This window comes from Lissotriton vulgaris, chromosome 3_2 (assembly GCF_964263255.1).
Source record: "Lissotriton vulgaris chromosome 3_2, aLisVul1.2, whole genome shotgun sequence".
NCBI lineage: Eukaryota > Metazoa > Chordata > Amphibia > Caudata > Salamandridae > Lissotriton > Lissotriton vulgaris.
In genome coordinates, this window is record NC_141690.1 from 147457195 (window position 1) to 147476901 (window position 19707).

The 19707-nt window shown below is 46.2% G+C and overlaps 1 protein-coding gene across 2 annotated transcripts in view; it reads right to left on the reverse strand.

Annotated features, from left to right (window-relative positions):
• The window catches only part of EVC2 (EvC ciliary complex subunit 2), a 494903-nt gene that overhangs the window by 282407 nt on the left and 192789 nt on the right, over positions 1-19707 (reverse strand). For both annotated transcript variants that reach the window (XM_086964103.1, XM_086964102.1), the window contains exons 10-13: positions 18927-19251; positions 17009-17248; positions 15248-15423; positions 12265-12424 (exon numbers count right to left, since the gene is read on the reverse strand). In XM_086964103.1, coding sequence (XP_086820229.1) covers positions 12265-12424; positions 15248-15423; positions 17009-17248; positions 18927-19251 — 901 coding nt within the window. The remainder of the gene's footprint in view (positions 1-12264; positions 12425-15247; positions 15424-17008; positions 17249-18926; positions 19252-19707) is intronic.

Below are 19707 nucleotides of genomic sequence, written 5' to 3' on the forward strand. Positions count from 1 at the left end.
CTATAGCAATCTGTCGGCCTCTACGGGATCTCAGGGGATACATCAGCTGATTAGGGAGGCCCAGCAATATGTACGCGGGGAGGCGTGGCAGCTCAATGTCAAAGTGTGTATCAATCTCGTCTATCACCTCCTTCCAATAGGCATGCAACAGTGGACAATCCCACAGGACATGCGTAAGTGTGCCCACCTGCCCACATGCCCTCCAACAGTTACCATCAATATTACAGTCCATCTCGCGTAGTCTTTCTGGGGTGTAATACCAGTAGGTGGTCACCTCAGTAAATGTTTCGGTGAGTCCCGTATGGTATGCAGAGTGTCGTGCCCGGTACAAGATCTGGTCCCACTCTTTGGGGCTCAACGTCCTCCCCAATTCCCGCTCCCACCGCTCCCTGCCCGGGTTGTTAAAGTGAGAGTTAGGAGGTTGCAGAAACTTATAGAGGTCGGAGATCAATTTCGCGTCGGAGGTGCGGGACAAGAGCCATCTCTCATAAGGAAGAATCCTCCTGTCCGCAATCTCCCTAACTCGCGGGTGCAACGCCCAGTGGCGTACCTGCAGGTATCTCAGTCTCTCCGTCTCCGGAAACTCGGAAAGGGAATAACGCCTTCTGAGTCATACATGTGAAACAGTGTCCTGCACCCTGCGGCCCGCCAGTGCGTAAAGGCCCCCGGTTCCATCCCCGGGGTGAAGTCCGGGTTCACAACCAAAGGTGTAAGCTGCGGGGGGAACGTGGTAAGACCGTGGGCGACACTAGTGGCATCCCACACCCTCAAAGGGACTCGCGTGATGAAGGACGCGTACAAATTGGGAGGGGGGGGCGGTGGGCCCTGTGCAAGAAGGGCACCTCCTGCAGCGGCCGGCCGGCCACTGCCTGGTCTGGAAAAGCCAGTGCTTTTCCGATTCCCATCTGCTCCACTCCACAAGGTATCGCAATTGTGCCGCCTGGAAATACTTGCGCAGATCCGGTATCCCCAGTCCCCCCGCTTCGGGGGCCAATGTGGAAAGCACCCTCTTCAGTCTAGGTTTGCGGCCCTGCCAGATGAAACGTGCAAGGTCCGCCTGCGTTTGCTGAATCCACACCAATGGGGGTTGGAGCGGCAGAGCCCAGAACAAATAAAGAATTTGTGGCAGGACCGCCAGTAGTAGGTGGGCGCCAGTAGAATGCCTAGATAAGGCACGAGGTCCGACGACCAATGCATGGGGAAAAGGCCCTGTAGCTAGGCCCTTGTGGCTACAGTCAACGATACATCCAGGGCCACCGATTTCCCCATGTTCATTTTGAATCCCGCGACCGCTGCAAAGGCATCCAGCTCCGCAATGCACACCGGGAGTGCCCTCTTCGGGTCGTCCAGGGTCAGTATAACGTCGTCCGCGTATAGGCTGACAGTGTGGGTATACCCCCCCATCTTCACCCCGTCGCACATGGGTTCTGGCGTATCCTCTGGGCAAATGGCTCCATATACAGAGCGAAGAGCAGCGGGAACAGCGGACACCCCTGCCTGGTGCCCCTCTCTATTGCAAAACTCTGCGGGCTGCAGCCGTTCACCCGCACCATTGCCGAAGGAAACTTATAGCAGTTAAATACCAGGGAGCGGAATTTCTCCCCAATTCCCACATTCGCCAGGACCTGTTCTAAGTAAGGCCAGTGTACCCGGTCGAACGCCCTCTCCGCGTCCACCGCCAACAACAATCTCTCTCCGGGAATCCGGGAGGCCTTCTCCAGGAGGTGTACCACCCTTTTAGTATTGTCCACCGTCTGCATCCCGGGAACGAATCCCGCCTGGTCTGAGTCCACCAAACCCGGCAAATGGAGTGTCAACCGGGCCGCGAGGATCCCAGTGTACAGCTTGAGATCAACGTTTAGGAGGGAGATCGGTCTGTATGAGCCACATTGGGTCCGATCTTTCCCCGGCTTGGGGATGACAAGGTGGCCTGCAAGAGGTCGGGCGGGAGGGCGCCCGGTTCGGAGAACGAGTTGAAAAGACGGGTGAGGATAGGTGCCAGCGTCGTACAGAACGTCTTATAGAAAAGCGATGTATAGCCATCCGGCCCCGGGGCCTTGCTGTGCTTTAGTTTGGAGATAGCGGCGATCACCTCCTCAATACGGATGTCCCTTTCCAGGTATTCCGCCAGTGATGAAGCCAGGGAGGGGAGGGTGACCGAATTAAGGTACTCCTCCGCCGCGTGCGCCGACGGAGGGTCGCCCGCGTACAGATCCGCATAAAACTGACGGAAGGTCTCAACAATTTGGGCATCCTCCGCTACCGCAGCCCCGTCGGAGACCGAGATCTCCTTCACCAGATGTTGTTGGTGCGCCACTCTGAGCTTGTTCGCCAGAAGCCGACCACATCTGTCCCCTTCGTATAATGCGCATTTTGCAGACGTAATGCCGTGTACTCCGCCCGGTCCGTATCCAGGTCCGACAGGAGTTTCCTCGCTGCCTTGAGTTGCCTCCAGATCCTGGGTGCTCCCGTACGGTGATGCATATGCTCGAGTTCGCGGACCTGTTGTGTAAGTTCGTCCCGTTTGTGCTGCCGTTCCTTGTTCTCCGCCGACGAAATAGCTATAAATTCCATCTGAGGACTGCCTTCAAGGCTGCCCATTGCGTCGCTAAAGAGGTATCGGCGTTATCGTTGTGAACCAGATAGTCACGGATGGTATCCGTAATGTGCTTTACTACCGTTTTTTTTTGTGTAGCAAGGTGTCCCTGAGGCGCCAGACCCCGCGCGCTGAGGGCATTGGTGGTAAGCTAAAGGTGCCTTTGACAGGAGCATGGTCCAACAGGGAGAGGACCCCCATCTCGGAGGCCATAGCCAGGGCACAAACCAGTCCCGTAACCAGGAGGTGGTCCAGTCTCGCATATGTTTTATGTGCGTGTGAATAAAAGGAGTAATCCCTATCGGTGGGATGGATGCGGCGCCAAAGATCGTGGAGATGCAGGTCCGCCAGTTGGGACCTGTACGCGGCCGAGAGTTCCCCAGTTTGCGGGAACCGCTGCGCCGATCTATCCAGAAACAAGTCCATATTAAGGTCCCCCCTATGATGATATGTCTGTCTGGAGTGGCTGTAATATCCACCAAGGCCGAGTTGAAGAACCGCTCAAGGTGCTCATTGGGGCTGTACACAGACCCAATGGTAAACACAAGACCCCCAAGCTTAAACTGATACGCCAGCAGCCTCCCCTTCTGCTCAGCAAATTTGTGTAGGACCTCCCCTTTGATGCGCCTCGACAATAGTATTGCCACCCCCGCTGTCTTGGTATCGTTAGAAGAAAAAAATTGTGTCGGGAATTTGTGGGAGCGCAGCCTATGGCAGTCGCGGGCCAGCAAATGGGTCTCCTGCAATAGACAGATATCTGCCTGTGTGCTTTCCAGTTGTGACAGGAATGCTCTTAACCAGATTGTTCAACCCTTTAACATTAAGGGTCACAACCTTAAGTGTCGTTAAAGGCATAGGGACGAATGGGGGCACAAGCAATGGACCTCCGTCCAGGTGGGGAGGAGCAGAGGTAAGCAGCACGTGTAAGCCCAAAGGCATCGGGACAAGCGTGTGTACAGGCAGTAGATTCCCGCCCAGACGGGGTGGGGCAGAAGTATGTAATATGTGTGAGCCCAGCTACGACGGTTCAGACTCGCAAAGAGCACTGGACGACCCCCCCGCTCCCCCGCCACCCGGCCCCTCTCTTCCACCCCCACCCCCCTACGCCCCCTCCGTCCCCTGCCTTCCCGGACCCCCCCCCAACCAGCCCCCCACAACCAGAACACCGAACCCACCCACATTCAACCCTTTCACCACTCCCACCCCCCAAACCCCTAACAAGCAAAAAATGAAAAAACATCCATCTCAATTCTGCATCAGTTCCCCTGACACCCCCCGGAGTCAACTTAGGCCTCAATTCAAGCTGTGAGGGCCACTTCTCGTACCGCCTCTTCCATTCCTGCTCTCACTGTAGGTGAGTCTAGTCTGGAGCCCAGCCCTGAGCCCCGCCGACGCGGAGCCTGCTGCCAACCATCCCTGGTCATTCTCCGCCTTCGAGGCGACTGTGCCCTCTCCTCCGCGGCATCAATGCCCAGTATTTCGCATGTATCTCGGAGAGAGCGAAGCTGATGCAACGTCCCGTTCCAACGAAAAATGATGCGGAATGGATGCCCCCATGAGTACTGCATTTCCTTTTCCCTCAGGAAATCTGTGGCCACTTTGAACGCCCTACTTTTACTGAGCGTAATCACCGAGAGGTCCTGGATCAGGGCCACCGGATAGTCCCGAAGCCGCAGAGGTTCGCGCCTCCGCGCTTCCCGGAGGATTTGTTCCTTAAGCGCGTAGTCAGGCAAGAAGGCAAGAATGTCCAGTGGCGGGGCAGAGGGACCCCGAGCCTGGCCCACCCTGTGGGCCCTGTCTATCCGAATTGGGAAGTCCACTTGTTCTCCCAGGATCTCTCTGAACAACACCTGGAGAAAGCCCGTCACATCCGTGCCCTCTTCCTTGGATGGCACTCCCCGGACCCGTATGTTGTTCCGCCGGGATCTATTCTCATGGTCCTCATTGTGTGCCTGGAGGTCCAGCTGTTGGTCCTGCAGCCGCAGGACCTCCTGCTGCAGCTTCGCAATTTCCTCATCTCTAGAAAAACCGGCAGTCTCTATGGTAGCCACCCGTTCACCAAGACTGTCCACTTCTCGCGGACCTCCCCTGCCACCTCCTGCTTCAGGGTGTGGAAGTCCTCATGCAGGGAATTGAAGAGGGTCTCTAAGAAAGATCTGGTCATGGGGACCTCTCCTCCCCAGCCCCATGCGAGGCCTTGGACGTGCCCGGGGATGTGGGCCCCTTCTCTCCCTTCTGCTGCCCCCTGCTCAACATTTCCGGCAGGGTCCGTTCCCCTTCCTTTCCACGTTGCCCTGTCATGTCGCCGCACATCACTGCCGCGGCACCGCCCCCTGCCGCACTGCGGAGGCCGCTTACCTGCATGGCCGCTGGCACCCGGTCGTCGGCCCCCCGGTATTCGCGACCTTGGATCTGTCACGGGGCGTCACTCCTTGCCCCCGGATGCTTGCTGCACAGTTCACCTGGCTCCAGACTCCCCAAACCCCCCAGCCGGGGGGCCCTCCGCCGCTTTGCAGAGCCCCACCACTCTCCCTGGGCTGGCTTCCTTACAGTGGGCCTATTCACAAAGCAGGACCTGCGGGATGTCGAAAGTACCTCTGCAGCCCACTGTGCCGCCTCTGATGTGCTCTTGTCCTGGGGCCCGGTCTTTGTCTGGGCTCTCAGCGCCACCCACAGGCCCCTGTCAACACCTCCTCACCTGTGGAGGGCCCAGTCACGGGGCACGCCGACCCCGCCGATGCCTCAGCTCTGCCTTAGCCACTTACAATGGGAAAGGCCACAGGAACGTCCCCGGTGCGGGTAGGCCTCTCCAACTGCCTCAGGGGCGCATCCACAGCCTCCGATGATCTCCTTCCCGGGGGGGGGGGGTGAGGCGAGGGGCGAGCCCAGTGGCCTCCCGTCCCCCAGTGGCCACACTTCACACCCTCAAAGTCCCTGTCTCCCACCTGAGTCCCTCGGTTGCCGATGTCCTAAACTCGGCCGGGAGCCCGGCCCGCCTTGTGGCCCTGGACGTCGCCCCCAGCTCGCTCCGGCCTCTCCTCACTCTCGAGTCCTGAAGGGGGTCTCTGTCACCTTCAGAGCCCACTCCTGCTTGATCCGGGTAGCTGCGGCACTTGCCCGGTGCAGAACGCCGACTTCTGCTCCGCCGCAGGTACAGGCCGCAGCACCGGCGTAGATTAGCTGCCCTGCCGGGCCGGCCACAGCTCCACCTCCGGCCTTAATGAAGCGGGCCGCACCACCTCTGTCGCCCCCGGGGTAGCGCTCCGCCTCTCTTGCCGGGTGTCTGCCCAGCGGGAGCCGATGCTCCGTCCCCGACCCCTCCGGCACCTGCAAGGTCCCCCGACAGCTCCGCCCGGCTCCAGGCCCTCACCCAAGTCCGACATAGCTGCAGGCCGTGGCCCCGGCCTAGAGTAGTGCCAAAGCCGGGCCGGTCACCGCCACATCTCCGGTTGCCGCACAACTCGCGGCTCTGCCACAGTCGGTTCCGAGGGAGGGTCCGAGCAGTCTCCTCGTGGTCCGGCCAGGGAAAGGCCGTAGTCTCCGACCCCATTCTCTCTCCTGCTCCGTCGGGACTCCACCCCGTTCCGTCCTGCACCAGGCCTTCTCTCACCTCCGAGGCAACCGGCAATTTCTGGGCCCCTCCGACAGGCGACTCAACCGCTCTTCGTCCCGCAAACTGCTCCGTGGCACCCCAGCGTCTCCAGCCCCCACCAGGAGCACGAAGGGGGGGGGGGAGAACACGCCGATTACAAGCACCGGGTCGGCCGGGGTCGGAGGAGCTCTTAGGGAACACGTCCTCTCACTCCGCCATCTTGGCCACGCCCCCCTTAAAGGCTTTTTTGAGGGGCACTCTGCATAGTCTCATATGCACCAATAACAGAGAGGAATCCCAAGTTTTAAAAAAAAGATGGAAGATAAAGTTGGCCAATTAGAGGCAGATCTCCCCCGGAGAAATCCAGGGATGGTTGAGGCAAAATTACAGGCGCAGAAGCAGCTTGATGGGGGCAGTCAGGACTACAGGATCAAGTTAGATCAGAAGTGCAAAGCACAATGGTTTGCAAAATCAATGTAGAACTTCGAGTATGGAGAAAAATCAGGTACGCTCTTGGCTTGGAAGGCTAGAGTGGATCGGGCGAGGAATCATTTAAACGAACTAATTATAAACAAAAACGGAGATACATCTAATACATCGGAGGATATTCATTGCTCTATTTTCTGAGCTATATAAGGAAGAGATATTTCTGAATCACAAAGCGCTTAAAAACCGGCTAAGGTAAAAATCCATATCCACTTTAAAATCATATAGCCGCGAACTGCTTGATGCCCCAATAACTGGGGATGAGATTGAGTCTCGGAAAAAGCAAGAGCAATAAAGCAGCAGGCACAGATGCAATTCATAATAGAGGAGTTGGTCCCGATAATGGAAACTCTGTTTAGTTTTAATTTGGTCTATCAATTCGGAGGTCAAGTTCCTAGGTCCTAGAAAGAGGCAAACAATTGTGTTTATTTTGAAACCCACTAAAGATCCCTCAAGAGCCGATTCTTACAGGCCGATCTCCCTGCTGAATGCAGTTTATAAGATCTCCATGAGCATTTTGGCAGGGAGGCTTGCCAAGATCGTACCACACCTGCTCCATTTAGATCGGAAAGTTTTTATCCCCAAGAGATATGTTCTAGAACAGACCCAGCAACTCATAGGCACAATAGATCTTGCATCTGAACGAACAGAACCTTTTGCCATGGTGGCTCTTGACGCAGCTAAGGCGTTCAATAGAGTGTGTTGGGCGTATCTGAGTGTTGAGAACAATGGGCTTTGGGCCTATCTTCTTACACACTTTAGAAAAATGCTACAAGGGTGCCTCAGCCAGGATACTGTTAAATGGGGTGTTAACATCTAGTTTTAATATATTGAGAGGAACAAGACAGGGCTGTGCTCTTTCACCCTTACTGTTTGATCTATATAAAGAGCCATTAGCCCAGGCGATAAGATCAGATACCTTATATCCTTTTAAATATCACCATTATAGCAAGGTCACTCTATACACAGACATCTTGCTGTTATATACTACTGATCCAGCTGTGGCAATACCAAGGGCCAAACATCTGCTAGAAGAGTTTGGATCTTTATCAGGATATCTAGTTAATACATCCAAAACCGAAGTGATGTGCTGGAATATTCAGGACTGGGAGGGGAAAGTTTGTCAGGATTGTAAATATTTTGGCATTGTAATTGTTAATGAAATAGATAAGATCCCACAGATTAATGAAAATAGGGTTGCAAAAGAAATAGATTGATCATTAGCTAGGTGGACAAACCTCCCTCTAACTATCTATGAAAGGGTCAACCTGATCAAAATAGTTATACTCCCAAAACTAACCTATTTGTGTAATGCCACCCCCCTCAGTTTTTCTATGTTAGGTATCAGTGAAATCCAGGGGAAGATCCTAAGCAGGGGAAGATCCTAAGTTTTATTTGGGCCTATAAGGGTGCAAGGCTGGCCTGAAAGAAACTTAGGCGAAGGCTTATTAAAGGAGGCTTGGCCCTCCCAGATATTAATTGGTATTGTGCAGCCTTCCAATTCAAAAACATCCGGATGCTGCTTGGGAAGGCCGATGATTCAACTTGGGGGAGGCTTTAGGGCAAAATAGTGAGGTAGGAAGGTGGAGATGGCTTTTTCTACAACTTTGTTCCCTCCATTAGGGGACTAGTTTATATTCGGATTTTGCCCCAATCTGGGAACCTCCGGGGACCCTGCTATGCCTGAAAGATAGCTTAAGAACACCAATCAGAAGGGCAGGCATTATAAAATGGTCAGACTTGATATCATCGGGGCTGTCCATCCTTGGGAGGCCCTAAGAGCAAATATTGGGAATGATTTCTCCAGGTTCAAATATATTCAATACATTTCATGGTTTACGTCCGAAAAGAAAGAAACCTGTGGTGACTGGGAATTGGAGCTCTCTCTAAAAGATGTCAACCTTAAGAATAAGGACATTTCTAAGTGGTATGAGAAGCTCTTGGAGGCAGACAAGAAGGAGTGTTTGCCACATCATTCAGTTGGAATGGGGCCCCCTCAAGTGTGATATAGAGGTAGTGTGGGAACAATCCCTGGGGCTCCTATACAAATTCATAAAAAAACAGCCAATCTGGAGAAAAAAAACACTTCTTTGCCATTAATCGCCTATACTGGCTAAGATAGTAAAGTTCGCTCCTACTCCTCTTCCCAGTGCCCAAGGTGTAACTTTAGAAGAGCCAAAGACCTCCATATCTTCTTTGAATGTCCAAAGTTGAGAGACTATTGAGGTAGAATCGAGAATGCTTTTACTCGGATTTTTGGTAGGAAAATTACCCTATTCATGGTGCTTGTGGTATTTGGAGAAGATGGCACAATCAGTAAGAGGCTGAAAAATCCACACAGAGGATTGTTGCTCTATCTGATCCTGATAGCTCACAGAAAAATCTGCATAAAATGGAGGGACCCCTTGCCGCCAAAGGTGGAAGACTGGGTAAAGGCAGCTATCAAAATTGCCTGTTTAGATCAGGCAGTAGGGAAGGAGAACAGCTTCAATATTTGTCTGGGCTTTATGTCATGGAGCAGAGTATTGGGGCTTGAATATCCTCTCCTGGGCCATTGACTACACCATCACATCAATAAAGGTGTGGGTCAGGCATGATTCACAGACTGAGGCAAATGCAGAGGCTACATGGTGCACAGGTCAAAAGGGCAGCTATATAAAGTATTGCAGATGCTTTTTGGTGATATGAGGATAAAAATAAAAATAAGTTTTAAGTAGTTGAATTTTGAGAACAGATATTCTCTTCTCTTGAAATCTTGGATCTTCAGCTAGTGTGTTCCTGGATAATGGGACTGCCCCTCGAAACTGCATAATTAGGTTTGAATAACTTTGCCTCAAAGCAGAGGGTCTGCTTAAAACTGAGACTGTTTACGCTGTCAAAAGTACAAAAGGAGCATTGAAAGCATTGCATGAAAGTCTGAATTTAATTCTTGCCTCCAGCGGTAACCAGAGCATGACCCTTACAATCATTAAGCCTTATGGCTAGAGCAGTCGACCTTGAAGCTGGTGAACTGGGTTCGAGCCTCAGCAACGACACTCAACATCCTGTGATTCTGGGCAAGTCACTTAATCTCCCTGTGCCTAACAAAAATGAATGTGTCCATCTGTAACGAAACTGGTGCTCATGTAAAGCACTCTGATACCTGATGTCTCGGGTCTAGTTTGCGCTATATAAAACTCTAAAAATAAAGAAATTGATAATTGGCCAAATTATCTTCAGCCCATAGTTTAGTCCACACACAGGCTTCAACAGATGCAAAGTAGTTTTAAGGAGCTACTAAGAGTGCAGGATTTCTGTAACTATTCTTAGAAATGGCAAAAAGATTGTTTTCTTTTCAATCCTGATCAATCATTTTTAATCAATCCTGCAGGGGTGGCAATTCCACAGAAATTGTTTCATTGAAGTGTGGTTTGAAATTTGTAATCTTTGCTTCTTATCAAAAATCAAGCCACACTGAATGTGATGAAGCACACTAAACCTCCAGGAAAGGAGGTTCCTCATAGTGAACACATAGTTTTAAAAGAAATGTGTATAGAAACTCGTGCCCGGATGTACTTTGTACCATTCCTCGAGTTCCCAGATAAAGGATGTTCCTTCTGACATCTAGTGCTGTTTTTGAAAAAACTTGATTTTTCCTAGCCAATCCTTTACTATGACTTTTTGCCTTCAGTATTACTCACGATGACATTTCCCTACATCCCCCACATTTGCTTTGTTAGCTGTAAAAGTAACATTTATTTTTAACCTATAAAGGCAGAGTCTACAAAATATTTTTGAAGAAAGGACTGAAATGTTACTTGAAGCTTGTTTATTACAAGAATTCTATTCCAGTAAAGCTGATGCTAGATGTCTGGGCTCTGATTTTCAGGTTACTTTTAATCTGTTTTCCAACTAAATAGATGAGGAGATCAACCAACCCATTTTTCAGCTTTTGCTATATTTTAGACCAGTGCTTGAATTTTCTGGTCAGAAACTTTCAAGCTTTTCATTCCAATTGCATTCAACAACAGAACCTTAATGTTATTCTGCTATTGGTCGCCACCACCCCCAACGCTCCCAATGTGTTTGTCAACTTGAAGTATACAAAAAAGTATTCGATAGAATGCTTGAATTAATCTCACCCATTGGTAATAACTAAAGCTGCATCACAGTCCATTGTTTTTTTTGCACACCATGCCATGTCAGTTTGGTCAAGCCTTATACAAATTGTTCTTGAACTGGTCCTGGGCTGCTTGTGTTCCAGGTTAGGGAGGACCTGGTATGGCAGAGAGGGCTGGGCTGTTCCCATTGGATCAGGGTTAAGACTGATCCGCATATGACTGGATCCAAACTGAGGTAGAGTGGTGGGCTAAAAAATTGTGGACTGGGATGTGATTTGAATGACTGCCAGAGGCTGAGATTAATTTAATCATTCCATCCATCACTTTATTTTTAGATGCTCTAAATGCTTTTATCAAGGCATTCTGGAGGACTTCATCACCAGAAATTGTCTTTGTTGGACACGTCATGAGGGTTAGTCTTCCAAACTCTTTGTCTGGACATTGATCTATAAGATCCCCCCATCAACAGAGGTGAAAAACAAATGCCTGCCTCTTTTTGGAAATTTCCTCCTGATGCTAAATATCGTCACTAACAGACCTTCAATAAACTCCTGTGTAATAAACAAACAGAATAGCATTTTTAAGGCAGTGTCACAAGTGCTGCAAGATAAAATGCGATCTTGTGGAAGGTGCTTGCTGCCAGGCTGCCTCACTCACCAGTCCACTTCTTAAATAGACTGTCTCACTTCCAAATGCAGCAAGGACCCAGGACTTTGGTTATTAATGGATCAAGGATTCAACCACTATCTGCACTATGTCTGACAGGCTCACAAGTTACTGCAAATGATACCCTGTCATTCAGAAGCACACACGCAGCAGCATTCTGGCATTTTGCAGATGCCTTTCTTTGTGGGTGATTCTGAATCACAGGCACACAACCTCTAGTATGCCACCTGTTTTGCTCCACAGTTCTACAACTACATCAAGATGAACAGCCCTTATTTAATGTTCAGTCACAGATTAAGCTAAAGAACACATCTTTCTACTTCCATTCTGGTACCACCCCAACATGCTAAGGATCTCCGACTGGGAAACTGTTGTACTCTTCCACTAAGAGACAAGGGGTGATGGCATTTGCTGGCCATAGATAAGGCAGAAGCAGAAATGATCATCAATGAGAAGCACTTAACTCCCCCTGCTGGCACTAACTTATCACTGACCACTGGCCGATAGCTCCAGTAGATTAAACTGATTATTACAATCTTGGTCATCCCTGGCTGACAGCTGCACCCACTTTGTCTTCCAGCCTGGAAAATCATCACCTGGATATAAAAGTAGAATGGTTTCCATGAATTACATAATTATTTTATAAAAAGCTGTAATACAAATCTGAACCTCTGCCTAATTCACAACCTTTGCAACTGACATCAGGTAATCACGTTACAAGCAAATGAGTTAAAAATAGAATACAAATCAAATGGTAGGATGTGTGTGGTAACAACAATGATATTTGCTTTATGCATTTGAGATATAAATGTGGAACAGCTTACCTTTTGTAACATTAGTCTCTTTCTCTTGATATTCATTTTCTGATGAAGTTTTCTCTTCTCGTTTTTTAAAGCACTATCCAAATGTTGCTTCACAGAATGAACTTCAGTCTGGGCCTGATCTAGCAGAACACCTGAGTGGTGTTCAGTCATGTGACTGTCACTATAACAACAATAAATATGTCGAGATCAAAGGTTTTTTTTAAGTACAGAGAAACATGAACCTGCAAGCTGGGATTCAAGCCATACTTTTACACCAGTGATGGTGGCATGCAGTTAAGTTAGATTCAATTAAGCATAGATCAGAACACATCTTTAACACAAATATTATAATGATAAAGACTCATTTCTCTAAATAATGAAAAGGTTCTTGATCCATATCTAGTTTCAAGTAGGCCATCGGAACACCCCAAAATGTACCATACTACAGTGGAAAGAAAGAAACTGGCCTAAGACATACACCAACACAATTCGAATACATGACTTATGAATTTGTTCAATATTCTATATAAATACACCACTCAGAATAAAGGAAACATAACTTACATTAGAAATGCTGAGAAGTGTCCGACCTTTATTACAGCTAAAACATGAAATGCATCATAGAAGAGCCTATAGATTCTACCTTGGCTGACCTTCTGCAATATAGTCCACAAAGGCATGTCAAAGAAAGCCTTACAAAACTCCAAAGAATGAATGCGCTTTAGACAGTGCAAGTGCTTAAAAACAGCTGCTTCGCTCCTTGCTAAGTCAATGCAGATGATCATGTTATGGCCTTGGAGTATGCAACAGCATGCATTTTCTAGCCACAATGAATTCCATATCAAAGTCAGCGGCTATGGAAAACAAAATTCACAATGCTTTCCTCCACTCCTATGCTGTCTTCTCACACAGTCTATATATAATTTGAAGAAACTTATAAAAGCATTCAGATTTGCAAGCAATTGTCTCTTTTTGAAAAAGTGACCACTCTTACACTGGGTTTGAGTAATTTCATTTCTCAGCTGCTTCTGCACAAGTGGCAGACTGAGCTTCTGCATACGAGACCCAAACCCCACCTATGGGCTTCAGGCAACACTTTATTTATATACATTGTATATAAATGTATACACTTTACTGATATTGGACGAGTAGTTAATCTCAACCTTCTCCATTATTGGTGTGGACCAATGAGTCATTAAGAGGCAAAAGGTTGGATGGACAAGAGGAGCTCTGTGCCTCACCTCACCCAAAACAGTCCCCATCAACAAACCCCATCCACATCAAGAATTGAAGGGAATATCTCCTCACGTGGCCTGGTACCTGAATGAGAGGGAGATGAGCAAAGGGGAGTACTCCTTTGCATGATAGTCGACCTGCATCTTCTTCAGCAATGGCCCAAAGTTTTCTTTCAGCTCCCTAACTTTAACTCTCCATGGTGTGTAATATTTTAACTGAGTAACATGTTATCTTGAAAACAAGGGATGTCATATGTCTATATACGCACTGCTTGGTGACTGGTCAAGGGACCGCATTTAATAGCAAGAGCCAGCACCTCTGTCAGTACGATCTCAGGGTGGAATTCCTTTGTGGCTTTTCTCCTTCTGATAGAATTAGGATTGAAGGAGTCAAATAGATTGTGGTGTGAGGTCCATCAGCCCGTCGGGTCAGCAGAGAAAATAGCACCCACTCTTCTGGTGGAGGATCGCCATCAAATTTAGAGATGCCCACCAACTAGGCAGAATCTCTGTGCCTTCAGTGAAACAGCAGGTGCTGCATCACCACTGAAGGCACTAATCTTTGCTGAGAAGGAACATATTTGTTTTCAAGAAACAAACTCACAAAGAAGGAGTTTGTTTCTTAAACAGAATATCTTCTCCCTGAGCTTTGGGACCATTGTTGTATTTCCCTGCACAAGACTGTCATGCCTTGCCTGGCGATCTCAGCCTTGGAAATCTAGTGACTGTTGCTGCTCTTAAAATAGGGCGTGGTGACTGCCATTATGGACTGATGGACATGTAGAAGCTGGGCTGTCAGGTTCGAGGTTTCTCGGGATGCAGCCAGCTGAGGCTCCAAATTCAGTAACCATGCAGTTACCTTCTTCTATATCGGTCATGGATACAATGAGTTTGAAAGGGCAGGAGTGCTGCGGGCTTCCGGAGATACTCCTACTCTACCAAATGTTATAAGTTGGGTTATTGGTCGACAGGTGAAACCCTACTCAAGTAACACCCACAATCATCGTGAGGCTCAACCATAAAAAGTCACCAAATTAACTCTGGTAGCTCGACTCAATGGCAGTCAGGCTTTCCTAGAGGTAAAGTGGAAAGTATTTATGCAGCACAACAAAATAAAGAGAAAACACAACACAAGAAAAATCCCACTGGAATCTAGACTAATAAAGCAAACTTTAATAAAAAAAAAGAAACCAGAATGACAAAACTCCAATCAGCAGACTAGGGGTATGGTATTTCAAAAACTTAGGAAAAAGTAGAGCCAAAAAGCAAAAGCACAAAATGGGGTTATCTGGTCGCACTGGACAGGGATAAAGTCACAAGTTCAAGCCGACCGCAATGGAGCACAGAGCAAAACACCAAATATTTAAGCAGTTTCTCTGAAGGGTAATGGTGTGACCACATATTGTAAAGAATAAAATGCACTCTGTTGTAATTTAAAAGGATATTACAAGTCAACTCGGAGTGCCATGACCTTACAAAAAGGAGCTAGGGCATTAACTTTGTTCCTCTACAAGGTCATGAACTTCATCTCATATATCAATTACTTTCTCCAAGGATTGTACTCTTGCTGAGCTAATGGAAAGAAAACACAATAGAAGCAAACAGTACAACACTCTAATGCCATTTTTAGCTGTTAAAAGCGGTGTACCTCCAATGCATTTTAGCTGTACCAAGCTGTGCATAGTTATTTTACTCAAACGAATATATTTAAATTTACTAGGAATGATCAGTGTTTTGGGTTTTAATATTTAAAAGGATACCTTTCTTACCTCTGCATTTTATTAATCAGGCTTGCTATCTGAGATGCAGCTGTATTCAGGAGACACCGGGACTGCTTTTCACTTAACTGCAACTTGTATATCAGGTATTTTCTACATGCAAATCTTTTATTCAGGTGACATTTCATATTCGCTTCAAAAAAGTCCATAAGGTCTTCTGTTTTTTCCTGGAAAATAAACACGATTTTTCTTTTATATGATTATGATGACATTCTAACTACATTTGAAATTTTCAAAACACAAGAACTTTTAAAGGATTACTATGTATTCATTTATTAACAAATTCATTGGCTGTTCAGTACCTGTAAGTGCTTGCCCTACTACCCCACAAGAATGTAGCTTAAAAGTGGTGTACCTTTTCAAAATAACAGACCAATCATTCTCAGTTACTCTATTTTGGAACAGTTAACCTTAGAACATTTGTATGCTTGTGTTCTGACAGAAGATGAAAAAATGAAATCAGAGACTGGGACTGGATTTCCGGAGCATAATTTACAATTTGATTCTGAATGAATCCAGACATTTCTGTACAGAGTGTAAACTCCGGAATTTTGAAAAAGACACTTACAAATCAAACAATCACTGGGAGATGGTAAATATATGCAGCAAATTAGGAACAGGCAACTACTTTTTGTCTGTTGAAATGAAGATGATATTAATGTCTATTATTCTGTATGCTTTTTTGAGAATACCGAATAAGTCACTTCCTGAAGAAGCTTTTCTAATTCATCTGACATGTGTGCATCGCATTCATTCGAAGGGCTATTAAAAAGGAACAATATTCCTTGCAGTTTCAAATTTATAGAAAAACAAAGTATATTTGACTATGCCTGATGAATTCTGTCAAAGGAACCATCTCCATAACCATCACCATAAGACTCCAGTCTTTTACTTCCAGGTGCACTCCCTGTCCAGCATGCACACATCAGCCTGTTGACAGCAGATGGACCACTCTATGGTACACCCATCCGTTTTTCTTTTTGCTCACAGGGAAACATGTATCCTACACATAGCAACATTGAAATATGGTGGTGTGCACATTCCTCATCAACTCTAGAAAGGGAGTAAGTGCATTTGTGTGCTCAGAGGGAGGGAAATATGTTTGAGAACAGCCACGAACGTGTTCATTCTTCCATTAGACCAGAAGTCTAGCTGAGTGATATTAATATTTGTCATTGCAAAAAGCAGCGAGTTGGAGTCTCAGCAGGCTAGGTAAGCCTTCCATCTTTCCTAAGTGGGCAAAGTGTCTAACATTAAATGGGTAACAGTAACACATGTTATTTAAAGCACTTAGTAATAGTAGGTTTGGTAATAAGTGCTACACATAAAAACAAATTATTTGAATTTCTCCCAGTGTTGACTGAATAGTTGTGCGGGGAGAAAAGTAGATTTAAGAGGGATGCCCAATCCGAGGCTCTCACAGGTGAACTTTTAATATTTCTTTGGTAGCACCCATCTGTGAGGTTAGGCACAATTAGTTGTTGTCAGTTGTGGTCTCACCCTGTACACAAAAAATGAAGCAGTATTTATCATGTGTATCATTCCAATATTTTCCTTAATACTCTAAAACACAAACACGCAGTAAGATGAATGATGTGGAAGAGTTACTCAAACACAGTAAAGAAAACGTACTGCTTTAAAGGAGTTCTAAAGTTTGTTGAATCTACTAAAATGTACATCTGTCAAAACTCACTCTAAAACAACTTTAAAATATAGGCAGATTAGTTAGTCTTAAAATGTGCATTTCATTACCTGAACCTCTGAATAAAGGTGTGCAAGACTTCTGGCGTCGTCAACCTTTAGTTCTTTCTTAGAAACTGAATCTTGTACCTGCTTGAAAAAGATCTCATGCATTAGTGTTCTTTGAGAAATCACCAGTTGCCTGTGGACCTTTGCAAAGTCTTCCTCTTGTTTCAGCAGCAGCAGTCTTTTCATCTGGTGTTGTTCTTTCTCATGGAGTTTGTCAACAAGAGCTCTGTATTCCGCAGCAGACTGTAAAGGTGATTAAGGAGTTAGTCTATCTAATATTAACAAAACCCTTTCACGCAGACGTCATTAATGTAATGCTTAACTACGTAGAGGAAAAGCAAAATGACTTTGTGCTGACTTACATATGGCTTAATAAAAATGGGCAGCATAAATGTACATGCCAGTCATCAGGTCAACTGTGTACTGGACTGATTTGCTCAGAACCTTGGCTGCTGAGCATAGATTCATAAAACAGAATGTTCTCTCTGCAGGCATGGCTGACTGCCTTTAGCTGCTAATTGTTTTTAAGCTAGATGGAAGTTAAGTACCCTTTGAATCAGCAAGTGGAATGTGCATGTCTGTCTTACCAATATCTTGTATTGTATTATACAGATTTGGACTCCAAGGATCAGCTAGCCCACGACAATATATGTTGGCCTCGTCACAGAATGTACAGTAGGAATATCTCTGAGCCACTTTCCGAAGACCCCAATGTTGACGGTGTTATATGACACGCATTGTGATGGCAGGAACACTGACAATTTGTGTTCCACTCCAACACAATGTACACAAAGTGGGTGCTCTCTCCCGCTTATGTAACCAATTTAGATTGAGAGATCTCATTAAAAATGGGAATATCCAGTGTTGCCACTATCCTGAGTGGAATGATAAGAACTCTGATATTTGCATCTGTATCCTATTCTCCTTAGCTTTGCTTTAGTAAACAAAAAAAAGGAAAGCAGTGTGAGAACTGAGTACATTTCTAACAAATAAACATTCCAATTCACATTGACAAATGATTGGTCGCAAAACATATTTTGTTAAGTCTTGTACCCAGTCTTTAGACTCCCGCTTACATATCACATGAGTAAATAGTGGTGGTCATTTGCAAATAAAAATGGCCCTCTACTGGAGCAACTCACCAGAAGCTCCACTTCAAAGCATATTCCACGCTTTTAGACACAAACTTTCCCAATGCATAAAATATGTGCAAATTAGAAATGCAGGGATGATGGGACTCAGGTCCACTGGAATATGGATTCCACAACGTAATAACATGGGTAGAAGGTGAGCCTATGAGGACTGGTGGAGGCTCTTTGTCGATGGGTGGAGTCCCGCCTAGCAAAAAGGGCAGACTATGTGTCTGGACACCTTCGTCCTACAGTGTCCGAGACCACACTTGGCACAGATCATATACCACCTTTCTCGTTTGCTTGTATTTTGTAACTTGTCCTCTGGAAGATGTAATATAACCAACCTAAGTGTTCATGTACTATTATGTCTAGACAACACAAAGGAATACAACAATAACTGCACCACTAGTAGTCCCGAGTAACAGGCCAAAACTCATGAAACACGTCTTAATTATTTCTCAAGCCCTGAAAACTAACATTTTCTGTGCGCCCTCCCATGTGAGGTAATTAGCCAATGCTAGCGCATATAATTAGGAACAAGTACACTTTCAAGATATTATTATTAAAGACTGTTATTTGTTCTTATAATTCAAATAAAACCTAACGTTATTATTACATGGATCTTACAAATGCACAGATATATGTCAAGGAACATTACCTGTTTAAAAACAAAAAAAAACATTTTAAAAATGCATTATCTTACCATAACTATCTTAGAAGTAATGCAAGCAGAGAAAGAACATTAGCACTGGTAACTCTTAGAGGTATTCGTGAATGTCCATACCAACCTTTTCATTGATGGACCTAGTAAACTCGTCCGTCTCTTCTTTCAATGCCGTCTGTCTGTGGTGCTGCATTTCCATTTCTTTCCTAGTCTCCAGATTGCACTCCGCTGTTAATGCTAGCACCTTCCGCTCATATTCCTCATGCAGACTCGCCTCCATCTTGGAACACTTTTCTTTGATTGAATCCTGCAACCTTTTCTCCTCATGCTGTGAGATATTGTTGTTGAATGCCATGTTTCTCAGCAATATAGCAATCATGTCTCTGGAAACGTGAATGCGACAAGATTCTAAATGGGCATCTGCCTGAGTCATATGGGCGGTCTCGCGGCTGAAAAATAAAGTGAAGCGTCGTGAGAGAATTGACTACTTTCATTGTTCCTCAAGAAATCAGGAATGAAGTAAAAGGAGCAGCGCTGCGAAAAGACATTCACCTTTCTTAATGGTGTATTACTACACCAAATATTGTTGGCAGTAGAAAGAGATATGCATTTTTTTTAAGTAAGCTACTCAACAACTATAATTTCATATTTCAGTCTGGTGCTTCTTTTCTCATCATTGTGTACATTGTCATCCTCAAATGTAACCACCAGTACTTTACATAACTATCTAGACCTTTAAGATCATTAATTCAAAAGTATATTTATTCATTTCAGAAAATAGGAGTAACTTTCAGAAATTATGTGTAAGTTTTGTCTTATGTGCGAGTCAATCGCTTTAAAGGAATGATTATTATTAATCATTATTATTAATCGGGTTTTGTAGAGCGCAAACAACCCGGAGGCCT